The 26,839-nt window shown below is 40.1% G+C and overlaps 1 protein-coding gene across 1 annotated transcript in view; it reads right to left on the bottom strand.

The window, feature by feature from the left end:
- The window catches only part of LOC117540222 (glucocorticoid receptor-like), a 93,953-nt gene extending 67,114 nt beyond the window's left edge, over positions 1–26,839 (bottom strand). The window contains exons 1-2 of the mRNA XM_034206805.1: positions 26,345–26,839; positions 23,340–24,580 (exon numbers count right to left, since the gene is read on the bottom strand). Of these exons, the coding sequence (XP_034062696.1) occupies positions 23,340–24,571 (1,232 nt within the window). The 5' untranslated portion in view covers positions 24,572–24,580; positions 26,345–26,839. The remainder of the gene's footprint in view (positions 1–23,339; positions 24,581–26,344) is intronic.

Consider the following 26,839-nt stretch of genomic DNA (forward strand, 5'->3'; position numbering starts at 1 on the left):
TTGACTCAAGCAATGGAGGATTTATAGTGCAACGTCTGGTCTGAGCCGAGAGAGACGGAGAGAATGAAGGCAATGAAGCAGAGAGATATTTGAAGAGACATTTAGAAAGGAGACATCAAAGAAGGAAAAGAGAGCCTTAAGTCTAAGGCAGGGGTCTGCAACCTTTTTGACCAAAATAGTAATTTTGCTCCTTTTTCCAAAAAAATGTTTTGTCTGGAGCCGCAACAAATATTTCATAGCTTGATAGCTTATAAAGTTGTATTCATTGTTATATCAGACAAAAACTACAGTTTTTTTGCATTTATTAGGCTATTTATTACATTATATAAAACTGTTAACCTCTAATAAGAAACAAAGAACTCCTATAAGGAGAATTAGAAATAATACACAGGCCTACTTTAAAATAAATTAAACACAGCACTTGGGGAGTCCTCTGCACATTTGAAGGGAAAAAAATGTAATTAAAATGGGCCCACTTTGAAATAAATAAAACATATAGCTGCACCCTAAAAAGAGTTAAAGGTAGGGTAGGTAAGAATGGAGAAACCAGCTCGAGTGCGCTAGAATTTGAAAATACGCAGCCGGAAAAAATCTGCCTCTTCCTTCAGACTTCCTTACAGAGCCCCTCCTCCAACACACACGAACGCGCACATGACCAATGAGGGTGTCACTACCAGATCTGCAGCTTTGCCCGATCTGCAGTGCGCATGTGCGAGATGGTCCGCCATATTGGAGAAATCCAGACGGCAACCCAAGAAGGACACTTGACACAGTGGCTTTTGGCAAAGCTGAAAAATAAAACTCGAGAGAGATGAGTTATTGTTATTACAACGTGACTTCACTATTATTTAACAACTCTTTTTATTGGGTTATTTTATTTGGGATTAAGTACATTGTCAGAATAAGTGAGAAATGGAACAGCATACAGCTGTCTAACAGAAGTTAAATCCATTTCTCACTTATTCTGACAATGTACTTAACCCCAAATAAAAGAACCCAATAAAAAGAGTTGTTAAATAATAGTGAAGCCACGTTGTAATAACAATTAGTGATGTGTCGCGAGAGAGCGAGCGAGCCGGCTCAAAGAGCCGGCTCTTTTAAGTGAACGACGGGAGCCGGCTCGCGCCCGCGAACGAGCCATTTTTTATTTATTTTTGTCAAAGGTAGGGTATGTAAGTTTGAGAAACCGGGTGGAGATCGCTAGAATTTGAAAATACACGAACATCATATGTGTAATTCATGGCACAATTCAAACGGGATCGAAAGATAAGTTTTCTCTCTCCATTGACTTCAATACATTATTTTTCCGAAATAAGGTCCCATGGACCGGAAGTAGATGCGTGACTTCGCCACTCTATTCATTGCCATCGGGATGTTAAGAGCATTCCATGGAATATAACAAAAAGTGTATCTTGAGCCGGTTTCTCAAACTTACATACCCTACCTTTAAGTAATACAAGACAGAATGATATGATGATCTCCGTGCTATAGCTGCTCCGTGCATGCATGCAGTGACATGTAATATCCAAGGATTAGAGACTGTTGGATGCTGCTGTTTTGAGCATTGCAATACATTTATTTGTATTATGTTATTTATTTATGATTATCCTTAGGCTGAGCAAAGATTTGATTGAGTTAATAGTTACTGAAATAGAGCCCTGCTGTTTTGTTAGATTATTTTCTTTAAATATAATTTTAAAATGTCGATACAGTAGCCCCTTTTTTTAAATGTCTATGCTTAAGTTTTTATAGGTGTTGCTATCTGCTTTGTGTAGCGTGGTTCAACAAGCAAGTCAGTGCATTCATTGGGTGGTATCAGAGAGTTACAAGGGTCTGTAAATGCAATGAAAACAATTGGCCACAGCAAATCATTTATATTAAACATGTAATTTTTACTTTGAATACTTCAGTACAAAGGATGTATTGAATAATTTAAGTGATATGTGTACACATATAAATCATTCATTAGTCAAAACAGGGCTACATTTGATTTAATTATAAAAGGTATAATATGTGGTAAACTGAAGAGCCGTTTGGGAGCCGAAAGAGCTGGCTCTTCTTGGTGAGCCGAGCCAAATGATCCGGCTCTTCCCATCACTAATAACAATAACTCATCTCTCTCGCGTTTTCTTTTTGTGATTTGCCAAAAGCCACTAGGCTTGTTTGAGACGCGTTGCGGCTCGCCTCAAAAGTAGACGAGAATAGCCGATCGCAGCCGGGGGAGGTCTCAAAAAGCTCGCCTGAAGTCGGACAGCTCGGAGTCGGCTTCGTCTTCTTCTTCTTCTCTCGGTTTTTTGGCGGATTGCAAACAACTTTAAGGTGCATACCGCCACCTCCGGAGTCGGTTTGACTCGGTTTGCATTTATAAAGAATGCACACATGTGTTTAATCTTTAATGTCAGATATGTACTAAGTAAATACATTTGTTCCTGCTCAAGATTAGATTCAACTTTATTGTTATTGCACATATTACAGGTACTGAGACAACGAAATGCAGTTTAGCTTCTAACCAGGTGCAACAAGCAGTAAAGTGAAAAGTAATGTACACAATCTACAGAATAAAATATAGAATGAATTGAATGATGAATAAACAGTGAGGGGTATGAATACACTAGATATCAGCCTGTGAGCAGTATAAACAGTGTGTATGAATGTGCTAAGATATATAAAGTATGAAAACGGTAAGCAGTGCAAGTATAGTATAAAATATATAGATATTAATGTCATGATGATAAACATTGTGGAACAATGATGAAAAATGGGAATGGATGTGGCGACGTAAAACTGACACAAAACAACAACAAACTTTTGCTGAGCCAATTGGAGAGTTTCATCACCAGCACGGGGTAAAAACCACCAATGAGCGCTCAGCTCGAGATACCAGCGAGTCGTTTCCCATCAAGCATTTCGCTTCCACAGCCCGTGGAGAGGAACTGCGCCGCCTCGCCATGCCTCGCTCTCAAGGCTGCGGGCGTCTTTGTCCCACGAGATTTCAACGTCTCATGTAGGCGAGCCTCCAGAGCAAGTCGGACAAAATGACTAACCATCATGCAACGCACTAGCAAGACGTTGATCGCAACTACGCAGGTCTCGCTTGTCTCAAACAAGCCTACTGTGTCAAGTGTCCTACTTGGGTTGACGTCCAGAGTTATCCAATATGGCGGACCATCTCGCACATGCGCACTACAGATCGGGCAGAGCTGCAGATCGGGTAGTGACAGAGGGCACGAGATAAGTTTGTGCACAGATGGAAGGCTGACAGGCAGGTAGGCCATCCAGTTAAGGGAAGAGACAGCTACATGATTGGTCGTGCTTTTTACAGCGCTACGGCTTCCAGAGATATAAATGTTTATGTATTTATTGTCAAAGCATTTAATATATTCATTGCTATCGGGACGTTAAGAGCATTCCATGGAATATAACAAAGTGTTTTCTGAAATAAATTACATACCCCATTGAATTATGACTGAAGATCGTCAGCTGTCTTCCTCTCCCGTGTTGTTCCCTGGTTGTTCCTCGATACGTAAAGGCTGCAGCACCTTTGACAACTTCTCTCTACATATCAAACATACCGGTAAACCAGCATTGTTTGCTGTGAAAACATATAACTCTGTCCACGCAGAATTAAATCCTGTGTTCCTCCGATACTTTTCTTTTCTTTTATTTATCCATAGTTCGCTCATCGAGCCGGGGGTCAGGTTATTCACCTGCAAGAAAAGGCGCTAGCGCGCGACCGTAGCAGGATGTGACGCATATTTTAGTTTACCTAATTAAAACCGTTTTGTTTTTTACTTATGTGTCACAGTATCACCTCAAAATACGAAACATTTTCAACCATGCAAGAACATTTAAATAGTCCTACAAATACTTTAAATGTATTTCCTTCTTATTTTTGTCTAAGCTCAAAGGAGCCAGAGCAGAGGGCTTAAAGAGCCGCATGCGGCTCGAGGGCCGCGGGTTGCAGACCCCTGGTCTAAGGCAGTGGTTCTCAAAGTGGGGGGCGCGCCCCCCCCAGGGGGGCGCAGAGGCATGACAGGGGGGGGCGCGAGAGACCAGGAGAAAAAATGGTTATTAAAAAAAAAAAATTAAAAAGATTTAAAAAAAGAAAAAAGAAATCATATTTTGAAAAATTATTGATTCGAAAATAATATGATACAGTACAGTACTATTACGTCTGGGTGTCTGTGTTTCATTAAAGATCGGCTCTGTGTGTGTGTGGAACGAGCCATTTTGTGTGAGTGCGCGAGCGAGAGAGAGAGAGAGAGCGCACCGGTACCGGAGATCGTTGATGTTCGCTTCTGGTGCTAGCGAGCTACGCTAACGGATATAAGGAGGTTTTTCAACAACAAAGTGGAGGAGAGTCCTCTCCTGTCAGACTGAGAGACTCAGTGAGCTAAAGGACTCTCAGTGTTATCTCAGTGGGTCTCAAACGTTTTGGTCACCATTAATATAAATAAATTAAAAACAATTATGAAATACTATATTATTCTTATTTTTGTCTAAGCTCAAAGGAGCCAGAGCAGAGGGCTTAAAGAGCCGCATGCGGCTCGAGGGCCGCGGGTTGCAGACCCCTGGTCTAAGGCAGTGGTTCTCAAAGTGGGGGGCGCGCCCCCCCCAGGGGGGCGCAGAGGCATGACAGGGGGGGGCGCGAGAGACCAGGAGAAAAAATGGTTATTAAAAAAAAAAAATTAAAAAGATTTAAAAAAATAAAAAATAAATCATATTTTGAAAAATTATTGATTCGAAAATAATATGATACAGTACAGTACTATTACGTCTGGGTGTCTGTGTTTCATTAAAGATCGGCTCTGTGTGTGTGTGGAACGAGCCATTTTGTGTGAGTGCGCGAGCGAGAGAGAGAGAGAGAGCGCACCGGTACCGGAGATCGTTGATGTTCGCTTCTGGTGCTAGCGAGCTACGCTAACGGATATAAGGAGGTTTTTCAACAACAAAGTGGAGGAGAGTCCTCTCCTGTCAGACTGAGAGACTCAGTGAGCTAAAGGACTCTCAGTGTTATCTCAGTGGGTCTCAAACGTTTTGGTCACCATTAATATAAATAAATTAAAAACAATTATGAAATACTATATGACATTAAAAAATGTATAACGTTTAAAAGGGGAGTGATTTGTAAAATATCCATAAAGAAATAGTAAATCTGTTTACAGTTCTGTGTTGAGAGATGTATCCATACTGTAGATCTCTTCATTTTGCTCTCAAAGTGCACCAGATTGATGCTTTTAACTTCAATATTTAAAAATAAATCTTCCCGGGGGAGCTTGCCCCCGGACCCCCCTATGTGCGGTCCACACACCACCTATAAAAATAGCACTTTACCCCTGCTTACACCTATATGCCGTGAGCTGATTATTGAGCCTTCATTGTAACAGTCGCGGGTACACTGTGTGTATGCGTGGGGAGTGTTGCAGTAGAACATTCCACTGTAGCGCCCGGTACATTAATGGGAAACCCTAAATGTTTGAGCACCCTCTATGAAACGTCAAGCTACACCACAGTACCCCCAAAATAAATCTTTGGCGCCGCCACTGAGCCTGACTATTTGTGTTGGGGGGGGCCCGACTTTTTTTTTTCTCCAAAGGGGGGGCCTGACAGAAAAAGTTTGAGAACCACTGGTCTAAGGGAAGAGACAGCTACAGTCTTAGACTTTTGTTAATCACTAAGGGTTTCTAACAAGCACATAAGCAACATCTTCAGTCCAGGCTTTGACACATTAATAAGATCCATATTTATATCTGACAAAAGATTAATAAACAATACTAAGAGTCCCTGCTTAGAGCTAAATGTGAACATCAACAAGGCTAATGTTCAGCAGTAATAAGGATTACAATGCTCATCATCTTAAAACGCACACCTACTATCGGACAATCCAAAGTAAGGATACAAAATGTAACAGCGATATATCTACTAAGTGCGGAAATATTTCATTATGGACTAATGCGGTGGGCCAATCAAACACCAGATAAACAGACTTAATTCAATTTATAATAAAATCCAATCTTTTTTAAATTATTCACAGATTAAGCATGTAATACATTCATTATCAAATGTTTATTTTTGACTATAGTGACTTATTTATCAATTTTGAAATTAAATGTCAGAAAACATTTAATGACCTGTCCTATACTTTTCCAGCCACAACAATTTCAAAGCTTCACACTGAGGGTTTATCTTGCTTTGACCACAGCTACAGTGTATGCAGTATCAAGGGCAACCCTAACCCAACAACCTAAAATCAGCACAAACATTATCAACATATTTGAAATGATGGGAACTGTTGTATGTTAATAAATAAGCAATAAATATAATCTGGTTGACCCATTGCACTTGTATTGTAATTTCCCAAATTGCTTTGGCAAGATAGAAATTGGCACACGGTAACTCACAGCAACATCATTATCATTACAAGCTAAAGCGCCTTTAAATGTTGCTCTAGCACTAGCCTCACTGAAAATAGACAAGCTCCAGACACAGAGGGGATTCTATTTGAAAGAATGACTGCATGGTGGTTGAGAGGTGGGTCAATATTCCCAAACAAATGAATGACCCTATGTAGAAAGAAGGGCAGGGATCAATTTACTTTCACAAAAGATTCCAAGGAAAATAAAATCTTTCAGCAGTTATTACATCAATACATTAGATTGCCCATAATAAAAGCACTCCAGTTGCTGTAAGTTTAACTGATTCATTATGATTCAGCTCAAACTGAAGTGATCCAAACCTCTAGTGGCAAAAGAAAAAGAGACAGAAGGAGAAATGGGTCAAATTCCACCTTATCAACCCCTCCAGCTCGACCCATGAGTCCTGTACAGGCACCAGTCAGTAATGAACATTGCCACAAACCCGCCTGTCAACTAGCTGCTTGCTTTGTCAGAATGATAAACACAGTCTACGCCTGTTCTCCCTCGGTCGGTGTTGATACAGCGAGACCAACATGATACTACCGATCTGGAAAAATTGAGCATCACAAAGTCCACACTAAAACTTACAATGAACTCAATATCTGTGTACTTTACTTTTATACTTTAACTTGGAATGCTTTATTTTGTCTCTTGTTGCTATTCTGCAGGATCAAGTGGACATGGTTTTGTAGAATATTGTCGAAGCATGAAAAGCAGGGGGAAATTATAATTTGCTTTCACAGCAAAACACAATATCTAAAAGATCTTCCCTATGTTGACTTTGGAAAATAAAATGTAGCATATATCTTGGTCAGATCCATTGTTAAATCTTTAACAAACTGCTTACTTGGTTTATAGCAATGGTCTGGGCAATGCCATTTAATTAAATCAATCAAGTCCTTAGTGGTGACCTGAGACATGATTACTTTTAAGTTAGACAAAACAATTGACGAAAAGGTGTGCATTTCACCCACTAAGAGAAAGCAGCCCTAAAATGCTTAATGTTCCTTTAAAATTCAGTATAGTTTACAAGGAAATACAATGTCTAGTAAAGCCATTGTGTAATATGTAGCTATACTGATAGCATTGTTGACAACTGACAGTTTATTATCTGGTCCACAAAGCTGAACAGACTCAGCGATCAGCTTTAAATAGCAGTGTATTTGGATGGAGCTTGATTTAGGTGCGCAGCAGTAGCTTAGCAAACATTCAACAAAAAGTGGGTCACCTAGGGCTATAAAGGCTGGACCTGTACTGAATCTCATGAATGGTGGTCTGACCAAGGCAAAATGAGGCCATTAAGAAGGTTTACCCTCAAACAAGCTTCATAAGACTTCACAAGGTGTGGGTCTGAACAACAGCTTCGGGGGCTGAATGTTTGCCTCCACATGTACAGTAACCTCGGTCAAGTAGATCATTGACCAGTCTATGGCACAAGGTCCTCTGTGTTGTCTGGTGACAACCTAGAATATGACATAGCCAGCAATCAGGCCTGGAGGATGGAGGATTTTTTTTCCTGTGTGGGTACAACTCTCTTCTGATGCAATAAAATCCATTGCCGTCAAACATTGCACAAATTAAAATAAAACATTACTTTAGTAATTTTCCTCAAGCAATTTTGACTCAGCTAACCTTGGCAGCACACCAATCCACCCACACTCACATCATTAGCATTCACAACTGAAAAAGACAGCCTACACTCGTCAAGGACAAGTGTCATCTTACGCCAGCTGACAAAGCTCTTAAAAAGGCAGCTCAATAACTATGAATAAATAAATCAACAAATATCTCGTCAAGTAATCATTAAGTGACAACTCAAAATGCGTACTTTGTGTGCTCCATAAGGAGTTTTAGAGCCATAAATACCTATAGCCAAAGTTGTGTTAAAAATTGGCGGGTTAATCTTGAACTCTTTCTTCAATGAAGGACTAAAGATCAGAGTATTTCTGGCAATTTCAGGCTCATCTATAATTTTAACTACAAGCAACATAAATGATTGTTAGGCTTCAAAAGAGATATTGAACAGGAGCTGTAACTAAATAACCTTTAGCAAATCAAAGGAGATTAAGTTCTGGGACTCGAGAGATACATTGAGTTGCTCACACTTCAACAGGTCAGATGCTCACTGCCAGAGGGGTCTGAACCTGTGGCCTCCAGCTGACAGTCTCCCTGGTTACTCTGACCCCCTGCTGTGCTGACACTGATCAGGTGAAAGGAAAACTTCTAACCTTTGTCTCTAGAGAAATAACCCAGTAGAGTAGCAAATGTTACATATTCACGCCACTTTTAGCCCTTTTTGTACAGACTCATATTCAATGTATACTTCATATAGTCATTACATTGTCTGAGAGATCCTGAAATATACGCTTGGTTTGAAATTTGAACTGGATTTTTACCATGCAAAGTAGTAGGTAGCAACAGGAAGTAAGAGACATCTTCCGCAACTGAGAATCCAACTCCCTTTAAAAGTATCCTCACAACAGTGATCCCTGAACCTTGGAAATCAACCCAGGCCCACACAGACAACAGTTCCTTTACCAGAGGTCCAATCAATAATCTTCAGAAGGAAAAAGGACATGTGTACAGAAAGCACACAACAACTTTAGAATTACACAAGACACTGACAATCTGAAAGACAGTGCTGTAAAGTACAGCAAAAAACGGAACGGCTCATTGCCCGGATCCTCTGTGGGTATTTAGTAACAAGTAATCACTTCAAAGCAGGGGAGGTGGAAAGATTCCACCAACATTATTCATTGATCAGAAAACAAGTCGTGACACATCAGACTTTACAGAACTCGCAATAAAACAAAGCACTTGCAAGAAATCCTGTTACAAATGTTTTTATAACACGATAAGCTCTAATTTAATAATTTATTACCCAAATGTATGTTCAAACGTGGGGAAATATTGTGCTTGCAGGATACGAGGCTGGAAATCAAATTCGTAAAGTTGGTGGCACATACAACCACCAACCAATTTCCTGGGGGAAACCCTGAGATGTGTGCCACTGTTTGTTTTGTGTTTTTTAAGATGTTGCTGTTCATTTTGGTGTCCTTTCACTTTCTATGGGATTGATTTTAAATGTCAAAGATGTTTTATTTATTTCTGCCAATCACTAACTTTCCTTAAATTAGTTATTAATATTGGTCAAGAAAGGTAACACTAACAACACACTGAACTCAAAGCAAAATAAAAGAATCCTTATAAAAAGGGATAAATGACAATAAGTGGGAAATGAAACAATGAAATAATATGTTTGTGATTTACGTGACCAGCAAATCAGACACTTTCTGAGAAAAATAACCGACATAATAAAAATACAGTATCAGTAATACAAACTTCATCCAAACAGGCCAAAGGGGTCAGCAGACTGAGCCAATCTAGCTGCTAGACACCACACTTCCTGTTTCCTGATAGAGTTGTTGCCAAACATAACAAGCACAATCCTCTGTTTATGAAGTACAGTGAGTTGGTTCAGTCTGAGCTATATATATATATATATATATATATATATATGCTCCGTTTTTGGTCCCATTACTGTATGCTTAGCTAGGTTACACTGGTACACACTGTAGGCCATCAACTTCATGACAGATATGCATTCTCAAGAACATTAAAAGCATAATGCATTTGACACAAGGATGGGTTTAGAAAGAATCCTGCTGGAGTCATCTACCGAGGCTCTCGTACTATTCTGAGTATTGGTAATCTACACCAAGAAATGCCTTGAGCTCACTTTGCCAACCATCCCCAGCCATCACATGATGGGCAATGAGGCATATGTGATTGCATATTCTGTCTGTTCATAGTGCACAGTATATGGGTGTAATGTGTACATACAGCAGATGTGTGAGTGAAAACGATGTGGAATTTAAGTAAATCTGAGCAGGGATTTCCCTAAGTGGCAACTCTGTCCACTTTAAAGAGGCACACATAAAGTGATACTTTGAAGAACACCAAAGAAATTGAATAGAAAACATAATGCAGGCCAAACTGAAAGCTTTAGAGATGTTCTTTTCTGTTGATCTGAAAGGATTATGTTGCACACAATCTAAAATGTACATTTAAAGGTGGGGTAGGTAATTCACTTCAGAAACACCTGTTGTTATATTCCATGGAATGCTCTTAACATCCCGATAGCAATGAATACATTAAATGCTTTGACAATAAATACAGCCTTCCATCTCGTGCACAAACGTATCTCGTGCCCTCATTGGTCATGTGCGCATCAGTGTGTGTTGGAGGAGGGGCTCTGTAAGGAAGTCTGATTTGTTCCGGTTGTGTACTTTAAAATTCTAGCTTACTCGAGCTGGTTTCTCCATTCTTACCTACCCTACCTTTAAGTTACAACATTGTTTAATGTGTCTTTTTAAAATAAGCATACTGTACAGTATGATAACACATGCAACCACCTGTCATGTGACCTAAATCCCATACTTAATTAGCTATCTCCATGACATCTGAGTAAATTCCATATGCTTAGGATCTAGGAATGTGGTTTAAAGGTAAAGGTAAACAAATCTAGTATGTTGACCTTAGGTTAAGAAAAAAACAACAACTCTCTCTAAGGTTAACTATGATATTGTAAAAATAAATGGCAATTCAACTAATAGACATGAGTGATGACCTGACAGACAGTATTCAACCTTATATGAGACTTTTGTGTAGCTGTCTTTGAAATACATCATGAAAAGGAGATATATTCAAAACATGTTTTACTATGAATGTCAGCTTTAGAATGTAGCTGACATGGTTCATCACCTCTGTTAAGCTTTGCAAAAGAGTAAATATTGTAGGACTTTTGTATGCATAATAGTACGGTTTTTTTTTTATTTGTTTTGTATTTCAGTGAATAAAAGTATACCATTGTACTACAGACATAAGTTTAATCCATCATGTGGTCTGTTATATAGGCCTTGGATATATTCAGGGGACCTGACACCAGAGTAAACATGCCAGCAGCCACCAAAACAGCCTTCATAAAGACACAGCTTGACAGCTACGAAGCTTAGACCTCTTTTGGCCCTCCAAAGCCTACATCAAAGAATCAGGACAGTAGTGCTCTGATAGCAGGGATAATGACCAAGGCAGAGATAGATTGAATGACTTTTTTTTTAAATAAAATAAAAGAGCATCTTGTTAGTGATCAGTCTTGGCTGAAGTTCAGAGCAAACAGAGTGGTTCATAAAACAGAGTGGTTAATACATGTTGCATGTATAAAGCCTCTTTAAAAAAAGAGATTACTAATATGGAATCATTTCGATTTTTCAGTTCCACAATGACAACCAAGTCAGAGACAATGTCTTTCAAAATCGAATGTTACACACGCCTTTGGGACTCAAAAAAAGCGTGAAAAGGCAGTCTTCAAAGTAAGGTTTCTTCACTACAGGATAAACAGTAATAGCATTATGGTACCACTCCACAACAAGTACACAGCACATATCCAAACACTTAACATGTTTGTATCCAACGTGAATGTAAAGCTTGGGAACAAATTTGGTGGGGGGAGAAGGACAAAGCAATTTAACAGTATAAGACATAGTGAGAAGCAAAGAGCAGTGAAATGTGGCCTTGTATACAGCAAAGGTTATCAGTAAGCCTATTAAGCAACAGGAACTCAAACAAACAATGTGGATTGAGGTTGGCATAATCTTGGAGATTACAAATGCAGGAAATTGAGTCAACAGACCTGACCTAGTTTGGCTTTAGTTTAGTTAATCTTCCTGTTTTGAAATGACTAACAAGAACAGTTTACAGGTCTGGGTGGAAACAAATATAAAGAGTATAACAATATTATATTTTGTGAAAATGTCATTTCTGTTAAACACTCTATGGAAATGTAATACATGTTTTACATGCAAAGATTGAGATTGGACTGACTTTATCAATATAGTACATGTCAGACCTTGAATGTTGTTTCCTGATTTCTAGAGATTACATATTCACAAATGCTGTAACACATCATGATCTGATACAGTCAGCTAATTTTGCTGGCATTGCTACCTCAGTCAATTACTACCCACAGTTTGAAACAAAAACCTACAAAGCAGTCATCCTGTAAAAACCAAAATAATATCTATGTCACCCACAGTTTCAAGCTACAACAGGTAAAGATAATGCAAATATAATAAATGAAGCTGGATGGACAGCCAGAAACATTCAAAACAAAAATGTGTATGTAGCTAAGGGGCAATTATCATCATCCAATGCATCATAATAATTACCATAATTATCAAACCACTTATTCTCCTTTATGGTACATGCCTAACAAGTGCTGAAATGCCTCACTATGACCCAAATTATAATTTTTGCTGCATAATATCTCCCTTTTTTTTGGTTCCTCCGATCTGTTTTTATAACTGTGAATAAAGTGTCCACTTTGTTCTGAGGGGTCTATCCAGGAAGAAGTTATGTTGCAGCTACATACAGTATTAAAAGTCAAGTCGTTTTGCTTTTCTTAGTGAAAACTGGTAAACATTCCAATTGGAATAAAATGCTACATAAATGTCTTTCAAATATGTTATTGTTTAGGGAATGTAGATTAAGAGCACATTTTATACACTTTAGAACATTGCATAGGTTTTTTTCTCTTGTTTTGGCCTCTTTAATATGCTGTGTTTATGCTAATGTTTAAGTTACTCACATGCTAAGATGCTCTCATCATGTCAGGTAGAGCTTTAAAAAAAAAAAATTAGACCAGAGGAAGATCACACATCAGGCAAACCTGAAATAAAATAAATATATAAATAACTGTGTTAACAATCTACATAACTGCAAAGTTGACATGGCTGAAAAGTTATATGAAGAGGGGGAAAAAAAGTATTTACAATCAGCAAACTCCAGGTTAGGCACAACACAGTAGGTGTACTTGTTATTGATGCATCAGAAGAAAATATCATTTGGCATTCAATGTCACACAAAAGCTACATTTTCTGTGAAAAGTGAATTGGGTACACACAAGGGAGAGTGTCTCCTTACTTCAAAAGTAAACAGGATAGTCCAGGTTTTGTGTGTGTGTGTGTGTGTGTGTGTGTGTGTGTGTGTGTGTGTGTGTGTGTGTGTGTGTGTGTGTGTGTGTGTGTGTGTGTGTGTGTGTGTGTGTGTGTGTGTGTGTGTGTGTGTGTGTGTGTGTGTGTGTGTGTGTGTGTGTGTGTGTGTGTGTGTGTGTGTGTGTGTGTGTGAATGACATCTTGGTGTACAGTTTTTGCATGCCTCTGTGAAATATGGAGAGCTCAGAGGGGCCATCAGGGGTGAATTGGTAAAAAGAAAAAAAAAGACTGAGTGACAGTTCAAGCAGAGAGAGGCACCAACACACCAGAGCCGATTTGTACACGTGGCCTTCCAACATCCACACAGTCAGGCGCAGTCAGTCTTGCTCTGGCACCCACTGACGCATGAAGCATAGCAACAGAGAAGAGTTTCATTACACTTTTTAACCCCTTTTAGGGTTGCGTGAGTATGACTCACACATTTATATGAAAATATTAATACTTGCAATATACAGAATGCTAAGTACTGTACAGCAGAGGTGGGGACTCGAGTCACATGACTTGACTCGAGTCAGACTCGAGTCGCATATTTTTTGACTTGAGACTTGCTTGACTAACATTGATAAAAGACTTGACTTGAACTTGGTATGCATGACTTGAGACTTGACTTAAGCTTGAGATAGATGACTTGAAACGACTTGACTGTTTAAAATTAAATATTTGCGTTTGTTTTTGTAGTGAGATATTACGTTTAGTTTTTTCGAAAAACGTGATTATAGCGCCGTGCGTGCAAACCTGGCAACCCACTAGAAGGCAGCTGTCTCAGTTAACATGGCAGCAGCTAGCTTTACTCCACAAATAGTGAAGTTTGGATTCAAGCATTATTTTGTCGATGACGGTAATAAGAAGAGAACAGCGGTATGCAGGGTCTGCAGCATAAAGATCAGTGACACCCTGATACTGACGGGCTGTCAGGAGAGAGAGAGAGAGAGAGAGAGAGAGAAGAGAGAGAGGCGACTTGAGGAGAGAGAGATGAGGGAGAGTAGAGAGAGAGAGAGAGAGAGAGAGAGAGAGCTCGTTTATTATCAGAAGTTACTGTAAACTTTTGAATAATGTAGTTCATCTACTTTTAGTAGTTTGTTTAAATGTTTTAATTATGTTGTTTTTGTTTGTAGAAGTGCATCATTCCTTGATTTATTGTAAAATGTATCTGAACTTTTTTTATCTGTTATGATGATAAACTGAAGCAATTTCTAAATTAACCCAATTAAGTGAGTTTTAAATCGTCCTACTTAGTTTATAAGGACATTATGAAGAGGAACAAATTAAATGATTTGAAAATTATATCTATGTAGGTGCTGACGCTGTTGGCGGTTCTAGTGTTAACAGAAATTGTAATTAAATATGTGTAATGGCAAATGCAAATTAGTCGCTTTTCGGCGCCTCCCGCTTTTTTAACGCTGATTTGGGTGACTCGTGTAATTTCGTGGAGAACCGAAGAGTTTTCGTTTTGGGGGGGGGGGGGTCCGTCCGTCCGTCAGTCCGACTGACGGACAACTTCTCACTTCAAAAGAGAAGAAGAAATCTAGACCGCAACATAATTAAACAAGCGAGTGCCTGTTTATCCTGGCCAATGACAGGTTCCTTGAACACAACACGAGCGTAACGTCTCTTCATGTTAAATTCCCCACCCCTGCTGTAAATAATAATAAAAACCCTTGATTTATAACTTAACATCTCTGTCTCCTATTCATCTGAGTATATTATAAAGAATAGCCAGTTAATTGAAGCATTATAGTGCAGGCCTTTGTCAGATGGTATATTTGATGCTGTTTTTTTTCTGCTTCGAATAGTTCTCTCTTTTTTCACCATACCTGTGTTTGCATCCCTGTGTATGATTTTCTTACCTGGAGTTCTGCCTTTTTGAACAGACTTTTTGAGTCCTAGCTATATTGTCTGCAGTTCTAGGGTTAATATGAATCTAATATGATTGTCATCGGTCTAAATTAGATTTCAAATGATTAACTGTGTATGGAAGATCATAGTGTGGGTTGAATCCATTTTCATAACCACTGTTTTTTAACTGATTTCAATGCGGAAACTGGGCTTATTCATCAGAATTTCGTATGACTTGACTTGACTTGCTTGCTTGACCTGAGCAATGACTTGACTTGACTTGCTTGACTCTCACCACAGTGACTTGTGACTTGCTTGATACTTGTAGGTCAAGACTTGAGACTTGCTCATGACTTGCACATGTAGGACTTACTCCCACCTCTGCTGTACAGTTAAAGGTTAATGCATTACGTAAGAAATATGTGTGCTAATCAAAATGAAATAAAGCACATGTAAAAAGAGGCATAAATAAACAATGTTTTCAGGGCCTCATTTCACCCTGGGCATGAGGCAACAACATTAGACCATTTGATTATCAGTTACATAACGAGAGAAGCTTGAGCCAAGCAACCTAAACGAGCCAAATTGTGTTCCAATTGTGCTGAGAATTCCCAAAGAGCAGCTATGTATACAGTGATAATATACAGTACAATACATAGTCTACTATTGCCTCATCATTATCAGAAAATGATCGTATAGGGCGTACACACGGAGCCGTTGGACCCCCCAGAGCGTTGCGTATGCCGGTCTATCCACCTTGGGACCCGTTATCGTTTCCGCAGTCGTTTAGTGCCGTATTCGGTCGTCCTCGTGCGGCCGAACGGTCTATATTAGGGGTCGATATTCCGCATTTGACCGATTATCGGTATCGGCCTTTTTTTATCAAATTGCCGATAAAACTTTGGCTCTGATGCGGCCGTTTCTCTGGCTGCAGTCACCACTCTGTGTACACGAGCAATGTCCCGTCCACAGCGCTATCTGATAGGCTATTACTGAAGATTTTCCGGGCGGGAGCCAGCCAGAGAGGCGGGACCTTCTCAGATTACAGGCAGGTGCGAAAGAACGCAGACACAGACTGAAGCAAGCAGCAGCGCTGAGCGGCAGAGCCATAGGCTACATGTGTTAAACCGAAGTTCAATAAACATCCCTATCCCCTATGCTAAAGTTGCAAAAACACCACGATCTTATGATCCAATTGTATCAGTTTCCCAGTTACACAGGGTCAGGGACGCGGGAAGTCAGTCAGAGTTGGGGGTGCGTGCAGCGTCTCGCAGCGGAGTAACTGTGGTGCGGAGGGGGGGGGGAGGGGCTGCGAGTGGAGCCTCGCAGTTTTTCAGGTTGATATGTGAAGCTCATTAGCTAGCCAACATGTATCTAGCAAATGTTTAGCAAAATATTAGAAGTGAGGCTACTAGACTAACGTTAGGTCTACTGTAATAGCCTCACTTTTAATAGTTTGCAAAACATTAGCTAGCACTAGTGTTTTGCAGTTGCTAGCAGCTTATTGGGATTGTATGCTAGATTCACAGATATAATAAATTAAGCATTATGTTAGTTAAGCATGTCAGCCTGCAGCCCCACTTCTTGTCTCTCTCTCTAACTCATTGCAGATGACTGCACTAAAGAAAAGGGCACAGAGAGGAAATCAGTTGTAAGATGTTTAAAAGTTAATTAAACATAATATATGCTTAAATGCATTTCAAAGAAGTTGTGTTGAGTTGTGTTGGAGTTTGTGTTATTCTACATTTTGACACCAAGATTTTCAGATTTTACTGCAAATGTATATCGGTTCCAAATATCGGTTATCGGTCTCCTTGATTACTAATAATCGGTATCGGTATCGGCCTTGAAAAAGCCATATCGGTCGATCCCTAGTCTATATGACACTAAACAGTAACGCAAACGACCGTTTTCGTCCTCGTGTGGCCGGGGCATAAATCTTCATTCTCGCCGGTATTGTCCTTCTGTCCCTCGCTCATTTTTTACCGGTGTTTTGATGGTCTGCAAACTAGCGGGGCGGGGCCTGCTGTGATCTGATCAAGAATGATTGTGATTGGTGGTTTGCTGTGCATGCAGAGCCTGCATGTCACTCACTCAAGTACCGCTGACATGAGAGCCGCGCAAGTTTTTCTTTTGTAGCAAGCAGCAAAATAATTGTAACATGACATGTTTGAGTTAATTCACCTACTTAATATCGCACGTCCTAAAAAAAAAATTAAGAAAATGAAGAAAAAGAAAAAATTAAAAAAATCGCACGTCCCTGCGATGTGAATATCGCGGTTATCGCCATGACACCATATATCGTTCAGCCCTAATTGTGGTGTTAGTTTGTTGTGTTGAATTATATCATATTGTGTCCAGCTCCTGTGCTTTAAGCATTCATTTGCATAACGATAATGCCCCATGTACTTGAGTGTGAAGCACAACAGCACTGTGTGTACAATAAACCAAACAGTCTGCATTTGAAACAAACAGACTGATTTCGTTTTTTTCAAGCCACAATTAAACTAGATAAATATAATCATATCCTCAAATCACTCCTCTACCTTGTGCACCTTGTAAAACAATATGCTTGCCCTTGCAGTGTGTCAGTGACCAAAGAAAGGGGCCAAAACAATAAGATTTGTAAGGCAAGGCAAGTTTATTTATATAGCACCTTTCAACACAAGGCAATTCAAAGGGCTTTATAAAAAACAAAAGACATTAAGAAAATGGCATTTAAAATCAGTCATTAAAAAGAAAAGATAATAAAAGAAACATTAAAAGAAAAAATACATGGATAAAAGTTACAGTGCAGTTTAAGATGTGGTTAATTAAAAGCAGGGTCAAAAGGAAAAGTCTTTAGGCTGGATTTAAAAGTAGTCAGAGTTGCAGCGGACCGGCAGGTTTCTGGGAGTTTGTTCCAGATATTTGGAGCATAATAACTAAACGCTACTTTTCCATGTTTAGTTCTGACTCTGGGGACAGAAAGCTGACCAGTCCCTGAAGACCTGAGAGATCTGGATGGTTCATAATTTGGCAGGAGATCAGAAATGTATTTTGGGCCTAAACCATTCAAAGCTTTATAAACCAGCAGCAGTATTTTGAAATCTATTCTTTGACACACAGGAAGCCAGTGTAAAGACTTCAGAACAGGAGTGATGTGATCCACTTTCTTAGTGTTAGTGAGGACTCGAGCAGCAGCGTTCTGAATTAGCTGCAGCTTTCTAATAGATTTTTTAGTGAGACCTGTGAAGACACCATTACAGTAGTCCAGTCTACTGAAGATAAAAGCATGGACAAGTTTTTCCAAATCCTGCTGTGACATTAGTCTTTTAATCCTAGATATATTCTTTAGGTGATAGTAGGCTGATTTAGTAACTGTTTTAATGTGACTGTTGAAACTCAGGTCAGAGTCCATGACTACACCTAGATTTCTGGCTTTATCTGTTGTTTTGAACATTGCAGACTGAAGCTCACCGCTAACTTTTATACGTTCTGCCTTGGCTCCAAAAACCATTACCTCAGTTTTATCTTTGTTTAATTGGAGAAAGTTCTGACACATCCAGTCATTGATTTGTTCAATGCACTTACTCAGTGTTTGAATTGGAGCATAGTCTCCTGGTGAAATTGTTACGTAAATGTGTGTGTCATCCGCATAGCTATGGTAACTTATTTTGTTGTTTTTCATTATCTGAGCCAGTGGTAGCATGTAGATGTTAAAGAGAAGAGGCCCCAAGATGGAGCCTTGAGGTACCCCACATGTCATATTTGTCAACTCAGATGTTTATTTACCTATAGCAGGGGTGGGGAACCTCCGGCCCCCGGGCCGTATACGGCCCGCGAGACCATTTGGTACGGCCCTCGAGGTAATTTATAAACACAAGCAAAAAAGAAAAAAATTAGAGAAATCTAGACCGCAAAAAAAATAAACAAGCGAGTGCCTGTTTTTCCTAGCCAAGGTCAGGGTCCTTGAACACAACACGAGCCTAACGTGTCATCACGTGGTATAGGTCTCGTCTGAGAGGGGTGCAGTTCTGCCGGAGAGTACCAGAACCTCGCTCCGGCACTTCAGAAATTGCAGTACCCATAAGGAGCCGTACACATGCCGCAGTTTCTGCGTGGCTGTGTCTTTAGTTGAAAGCCCAGTGGCGATCTGTTCATCTGTCACAAAAGGCACATCTTTATATGATCATTATAAAAAAATAAGAGAATAAAGTAAACAGATATAAAATACTATATGACAGTAAAAAAAGTTGTTATTAATAAACAAGAATAGAGTTTGAAAGGGGAGTGATTTGTAAAATATCCATAAAGAAAAATAAATCTGCTTACAGTTCTGTTTCAAATGGGTGTTGAGAGATGTATCCAGAGATCTCTTCATTTTGCTCTCAAAGTGCACCAGATTGATGCTTTTAACTTCAACATTTAAAAAAAATCTTCCCGGGGGAGCATGCCCCCCAGACCCCCCTAGAGGAGGTTAGGCCCCCCCTAGAGGAGGTCCCCACACTTAAATCACGTCCACATGGATAGGAAATTAAATACATTTGCACACATCTTGTGTCCAATATCTTTCTGTTTTGGTGGTCATGCCACAACCGTGCACGTGCATGCATGCGTGCGCGAGTCATGGTAAAAATATCTGGATTAAGAGGTTGTTTTTTCTTTGCACAGCATGAAAGAAAGGCCAAATGAATCTGTGATTTTAGTATTTTTAAGCAGAGGTCAATAACTTGTATACGGCCCTCGGAGGATATTGTAAAAATGTAAATGGCCCTTGAGAGGAAAAAGGTTCCCCACCCCTGACCTATAGAAACAACGTTTTTTCTGTCCTTTAAGTAGGATTCAAACCAATTTAGAACTGTTTCCGAAAGTCCCACCCAGTTTTCTAGTCGGTCCAGTAATATGCTGTGGTCAACAGTGTCAAACGCAGCACTGAGATCTAATAATACTAACACTGAAGTTCTGCCACTGTCTGTGTTTAAGTGGATGTCATTAAAGACCTTTAAAAGAGCAGTCTCAGTGCTGTGGTTTGGACGAAAGCCTGACTGGAACACATCCAAACAGTTAATTAAATGCAAGAAATTACTCAAGTGTTGAAAAACAACTTTTTCAATGATTTTACCTAGAAATGGGAGGTTTGATATGGGCCTGTAATTGTTCATTACTGAAGCATCTATATTATTCTTTTTTAGGAGCGGTTTAATGACTGCAGTTTTCAGGGCCTGTGGAAAAATACCTGAGTGAAGAGATTTGTTTACTATATGAAGTAGATCTGAGGCCATGCAAGCCAAAACATCTTTGAAAAATCCTGTTGGAATAATATCAAGGCAGCAAGAGGAGGATTTCAGAAGTTGAATAATGTCCTCTAGGTTTTTATCATTAATCTGATGGAATTGTGTCATGGTGTTTGAATTGATATTAGGTGGACATAGGAACAACACATTTGCTGTACCTGATGCAGAGGCACTGACTGCTTGTCTGATTTTCTGAATTTTGTCAGTGAAGAAGGAGGCAAAATCATTGCATGCCCTAGTGGATAGAAATTCAGAGGCTACTGACACTGGGGGGTTAGTTAATCTGTTGACGGTAGCAAACAAGGCACATGCGTTGTTTTTGTTTTTGGTAACAATGTCAGAGAAGAAAGACTGTCGTGCGTTTTTCAATTCCAACTTATAAAGGCCAAGTCTCTCTTTATAGATTTCAAAGTGAACCTGGAGATTTGTTTTTCGCCACCTACGTTCAGCTTTTCGACACTCTTTTTTCTGCTCTCACGGTCATGGCCTTTCTCCATGGAGATATTTTCTTCCCAGTCACTTCCTTTACCCTAGTTGGAGCAATGGCATCTATAACATTTTTAATTTTTGAATTAAAATGATCTACTAGCTAATTTACTGAGATGTTAGCAGGGGCAAGTATGGAAGAACAATTCTGAGTAAACATTTCCCTAGTATTTTCAGTTAAATATCGCTTTGTGGTTACCTCTTTTTGAAAAATGTTGTGAACAGAAATAGAGCTCTCAAAGAAAACACAGGAATAAGTAGAGAGTGCAACATCAGTCACCACAATCTTAGAGATATTCAGACCCTTTGAGATAATTAAGTCCAGAGTGTGCCCCTTATTGTGCGTGGGCTCCGTCACATGCTGAGTCAGTCCATAGCTATCAAGAACACAAAACAGTTCTTTAGACCCTCTGTCCTGGGGGTTGTCAACATGGATGTTAAAATCACCAACAATGACTAGACGGTCAAAGTCAATACACACTATAGACAGCAGTTCAGTAAAGTCATCAAAAAAGCTTGCACAGTATTTGGGTGGTCTATAGATATTTAGGAACAGAGCTCGAGGAGCATTTCAGCTGAAGGGCCACATAGTGTAAGTGTTTGTGGCAATACTCAAGTCTACTTTTATCTATTATATTTATATGTTTAAAAAATACAAGAAAAACAAACAGTTTAGACCTATGAACCATGGCAAGGAGACTTTTCCACAGTCTAATTAATAGCTAAGGAACACATGAGCATATCAGTGTGACAGCAGGGAGATAGCATTAGCTGACACCCGTGTTCATTTTGACTTGTTTACATAGCAGCCTGAGCCATCACCTAAATGGCTGTTTCAGAAAGACAGTACTGACTCACATTATTACTCTGCATTAATCAAACACATCTTGTGATCTGCCCATTCATGGTCACAAAGCTCATAAATGAATCTCTCTCTTTCAAAGTTCTACTCACAGCCAGTTTTGTTATCAGATCCAAGTTGAATTGTAGTGTGCCCACCAGACAATTCTCATTTTGCTTGCTGCATGATTTTCTCACATAACTCATTTCTCAGTAAGCAATTTACTGAAGGAAGGACACATTTACGTAACTCTGTGATATCTTCTTTAACAAGCAATGCATTACAACACAAAAAATCCCAGAAGGCAGAGCATAGTTGATGTGTATGTGAACAATTTCACAATTGTTTCAAAAAGTATATTTTTTCAACATACAAATATTAAGCAACCACAAGAACATTATCTAGATTGTGGAATCCCCAAAGATAAGAAATGTTTATACACCTTAGTCAACAGTCTTTCTTTTCCCTACTGCCTCCTTGTAACACAGCAACTAGTTCATCTCCTTTTCTCTTATCTGCCTCTCCTGGCAATATGTATAAATAAAAAAGACTGTATTCCTAATGCAATGACAAATGTATTTTATTTTTCATGGCATTCTTAAAATTATGTGATGTGGAGAATTGGAGGAATGTGTGTCCTGCTGCGTCTGCCTATTGGAGGCAATAAGTGCCAGATGCCCTCCTCCCCAGGGGTGCTAGTACTTACCTTACAAATAAAATGTCACAAACAAACACACCTGAGTACTATTTTTTGGGGCTTATTGAAGTGATGTTTATTTTGTGCTAGAATCCCAGTGGAGAGCCAGCCTAAATGCTGTGAAACCAACCGACTGCTTTCATTTCCCAAATGCACACTGAAGGTTTCCTGCAGGGAATTGAAGTGCTCTGATACATCACCCTGAGTCTGATTTGATTTCAGGAGCATGGACAGGGCACAGATCATGTTCTGTGGATGCTGGAGACACAGTGCAAAAATATGTTGGGGAATTCTGAGGAGAACATATTCCACACTTTGTCTCTTAACTGTCAGGTTATTCCCGTATTTTATAATCAAATGCCTTTGATCAACAAACGAGTTGCATAAAAAAGTGGACATTAATAGTCCAATCCAATGTGTTTGGTCTTTACGGTTATATTGCAAACATGTTCTGTTATGAATATATGATGTACAAATGATTCCGACAAAATGTTTGGGTTCAGAAAAGGTGGCAAACCTCTAGCTGAGTAGCTGAGTCTAGACCCAAGCTGTCTAAGACTGCAGTGCAGTATGAATAACCGTCAACTGACATTTTTAAACATATTTTACAGACAAGCAAATAACCTCTGAGCACACAAAAACAAAGTCAAACATTCCATGAATGAGAGCCAACACCAAAGCCGCCACAGATGCAAAAGTCAACAGAGTAGGATAAACTAATTCCATGAGACTTACCTTGAGAAGTTGACAGAAAAACTTGCCAAGGCTGCAGCGGAGGGGAGTCCGTCGTCACCCCTCTGCAACCCGGACGACTCTCCGAACCGGTTCCCCCTGGCCCAGGTCTCCCCCACCAGAGGCAGGTTTGAGTACATGCTAAAAGGCTCTTGGTCTTGTAGGCCCACTGTGGAGGATGGGTTGGCTCTGTATAGGTACGAAGTTCCTGCATCGACGCCCATAGGGGAAGACATGGAGCTTCCTCCATGTAGAGAACTCATGCTGCTCTGCAGACACTGCGACTGGCAGAACCCTGTATTCTCCTGCTTCTCCTGTTTCACAACACCAGGAGTACGGATGTGAATGAAAGAGTCATCAGGATCCTTCTCCTCCTTGATCATAACGCTGGAGAGCAGAGGTGCAGGCTGCTGCTGGTGATGGAGCTGGTGCTGTAGAAGGTGGTGCTGCTGCTGCTGATGGTGGATGGGCTGGTGCTGCTGGTCCGTGCCGTTCACATTGTTGCAGTTTACTCCGTTACCCACCAGAGGCTTTGTTTCTTTTAGCAAGCCGCTGACAGGACCGCCTCTACCCCTGCTGTCATGTAGGATGTTATCCAAGTGTGCCACTTCTGAATCCAACTCAAAATCGCTAATTTCTGGCAGAGAATTAGGAAGGTCCAGGTCTTGCCACATTTCAGAATCCTCCATTAGGCAACTGCCTTTCTCATCTAAATCACACAGCCTTACACCCGTGTTACAGCTGTAATTTTCCATGTCTTTATCCGTAGAAAAATGTCCCTCCTGCTTGATGTGTTGGGGAAAAAGATCAGGCAGAGGGAGATTCCCCAGGATGGAGGAGACTGAGGTGCTGATGACAGAGGGGGCCGGACTGTTGAGATTGGAAATATTCTGTTTCAACAACGGCAGGTTGTCCTCAATGTTAAATACACCGCTATCCTGGTGTTGTTTCTGCATTCTGGTGATCTTACCCTCCTTCATGTCTGAGCCCTCACATTGGATGTGATGCTGAGGAGAATCAAAGAGGCCTCCAAGTTGCCCTTGATCTTTGGTTACACCATGTCCATTCGCGGCCACTGTGGGATGGGGCATAGACCTGGGACCGAGCAGGTGCCCTGCAGACTGGAGCAGTAAACCAACTGTGTCACCCGTTTCCCTGCCTACTCCGGATCCTGTCTCCCCAAATGTCAGGCTGTCGTCTTGATTACCGTTGCACTTCAGTCTACCCTGATCCATTTCTTTATCCTGACAAGATAGTGAAAGAGTGCACAACAAACACAGAGTGAGAGAGATGAGAGGCTAGGTTAGTCTATATAAAAGTTGATGCAGATAAGATGATACATAACCCAGTAGCTATTTTTGCTGGATCTGTCACAGTAATGTCTTATGACATCCATTTACAAATGAGTTAAGGTGCATTTAAAAGTGCACAAGTGCAAGGCTTACATCTACTACTGTGACTGTGCCAACAACAATGTCTTATTTATTTATATTTTTCAAAAATGACAACAACTATATCAAATAGGCCATCTCCTCTTTTGACACCCACACAGTAGCAATATGGCAGAAGCACACATGGCATAAACCTTACTGAGCAAAATCAGTATAGGAAAAAAATGAAGACCACTGCAATTACATAACATAAAGGACTATAATGTACATGTTATTCCCTTGAACTATGCCCTCCACTCAAATTAAGCATCAAGTAGTGGGAGACATGCCCAGGCATAAGTTGTGTAACTGACAGTCCCAGATACAGTCAAGCATGTGTGCAACAACATACATCCGTCGAAAGAGATTAACCCACAATGGGCCTGTGGGCATTTGTAGCGGTCACCAATAACTGCCTATCTCACTTTGCAAAAGAGAGTAAATTAACAATTCATTCAAGACTCCAATTTACAAAACTGGAAGTGTTAGTGAAGTGTAATAAAAATGAAATGTATGTAGTCAAATAATGTGGTAGAAACCTCTGCAACAGAAGCCTGTGTGCAAGAGTTCTGGAGCTCACTCATGTAACTGTTGATCATTAACAACGATATCTGGAGGGACAGAAAATAAGTATCCAGGAAAGCAGTCACTTGTGGCAATTTAACTTTGTCAAAGTCAGTGTCTCTAACTACATGACAAAACAGTCCTTCATCATAGTCCTTTATATGCAGTAAATGTCAAATAAAAACAGTTACCGTTTGATAAAGAAATCAAGTAACAACAACTGCATAATTTCCTTTGAGTTTAAGATCAATGCAATACACAGATTCACTCTATTTAATTTTTTTGTCGACTTTAGCATTGGCTATGAAATTCCAAGACGACATGGTTGCATACAGCACATAAAAGACAGCCTATATGGTGCTATATGAGCAGCGGTTTACAGCACTTTCTTTTGAAAATCTACTGCTGCTCTGTGTTTTAAAGTGAGGTAAAGACATGCAGAGTCATGTAGGACTCTCACTGGTTTCACATGTGTTATTTCTATAGATATAAATAACAAATCTATCTCCCATGGTGGATAATTAGACAGGTTGTTTTGGTCATATGTTTCACCACTGCATTAACATCAAATTCATTTTGAGATTAAATTGAGATTGTTGTTGTAATGCATTTTTAGGAAGGTAAAACAATCCTTGGTATTTCAAAGTTTTTAAAAAGTTTGGAGCTTAATGACTTGCTAAAGCTTACTGTACTTTTCCACCGAAGAGCACAACACATCATTACGGCATTACTGCAACCTGTTGGCTGCAATAGGAAATTGCACTGATCGAACGCCTACAACCGGAGACCCGAATAAGCGGCACTATTTGCATCACTTTCTGTTCCTTACAAAAATAAGAGGCTTGCTCTGAGCGATGTTGGTGATATCAGTGGGTCGCACGGTGCAGGGCTGTCAGTGCGCCCACCACCGGGGACGCACATCGTCGGCCTACATTAGTGGAAACAACCAGCGTTTGCCTCTCTTGATATGTGTCCAAAGGTAAACCAAGTGGTTGCATTATAAACAGACCATACCTGTAGTGAAAGCACGATGTGTTCCGCCGGTTAGCTCATCTCCTGTCAGTCCAACTTGGAAAAATTGTGAGAAATAACGCAATGTCCCCAGAGTCACACACTCGAATAAAACACCTTCCTTGCTGTAATGTTGCGTGGTGAAATGTCAAATTGATTCGTTGTCACCCCTCTCCTCAAACGGAAGGAAAACATCGTCTGCAATAGCAACTATTTTTTAACTAAAGTCAACAACGACGCCGACCTGTCTGAAGCTGACAGGATCCACCGAGTGCGACGTGCCGCCGATCTGTCGATAACTTTTAACGCACGTCGCCAGTAGGAGGGAAAAAGTGATCAATCGCTCACTTGCACTCGAGTTCAGGATAATTCCGCAATGAATCCACAGATCTGCGGCGCGATATTCTGCTCTTGCGCCATTAAACCCGTGAGTAGCTTACATTAAAGTTATATAATACAGCCGTGTTGCCCTGGCGCACTCAACTGCAAACTCAAGCA

The sequence above is a fragment of the Gymnodraco acuticeps genome, unplaced genomic scaffold (genome assembly GCF_902827175.1).
Source record: "Gymnodraco acuticeps unplaced genomic scaffold, fGymAcu1.1, whole genome shotgun sequence".
Lineage (NCBI taxonomy): Eukaryota > Metazoa > Chordata > Actinopteri > Perciformes > Bathydraconidae > Gymnodraco > Gymnodraco acuticeps.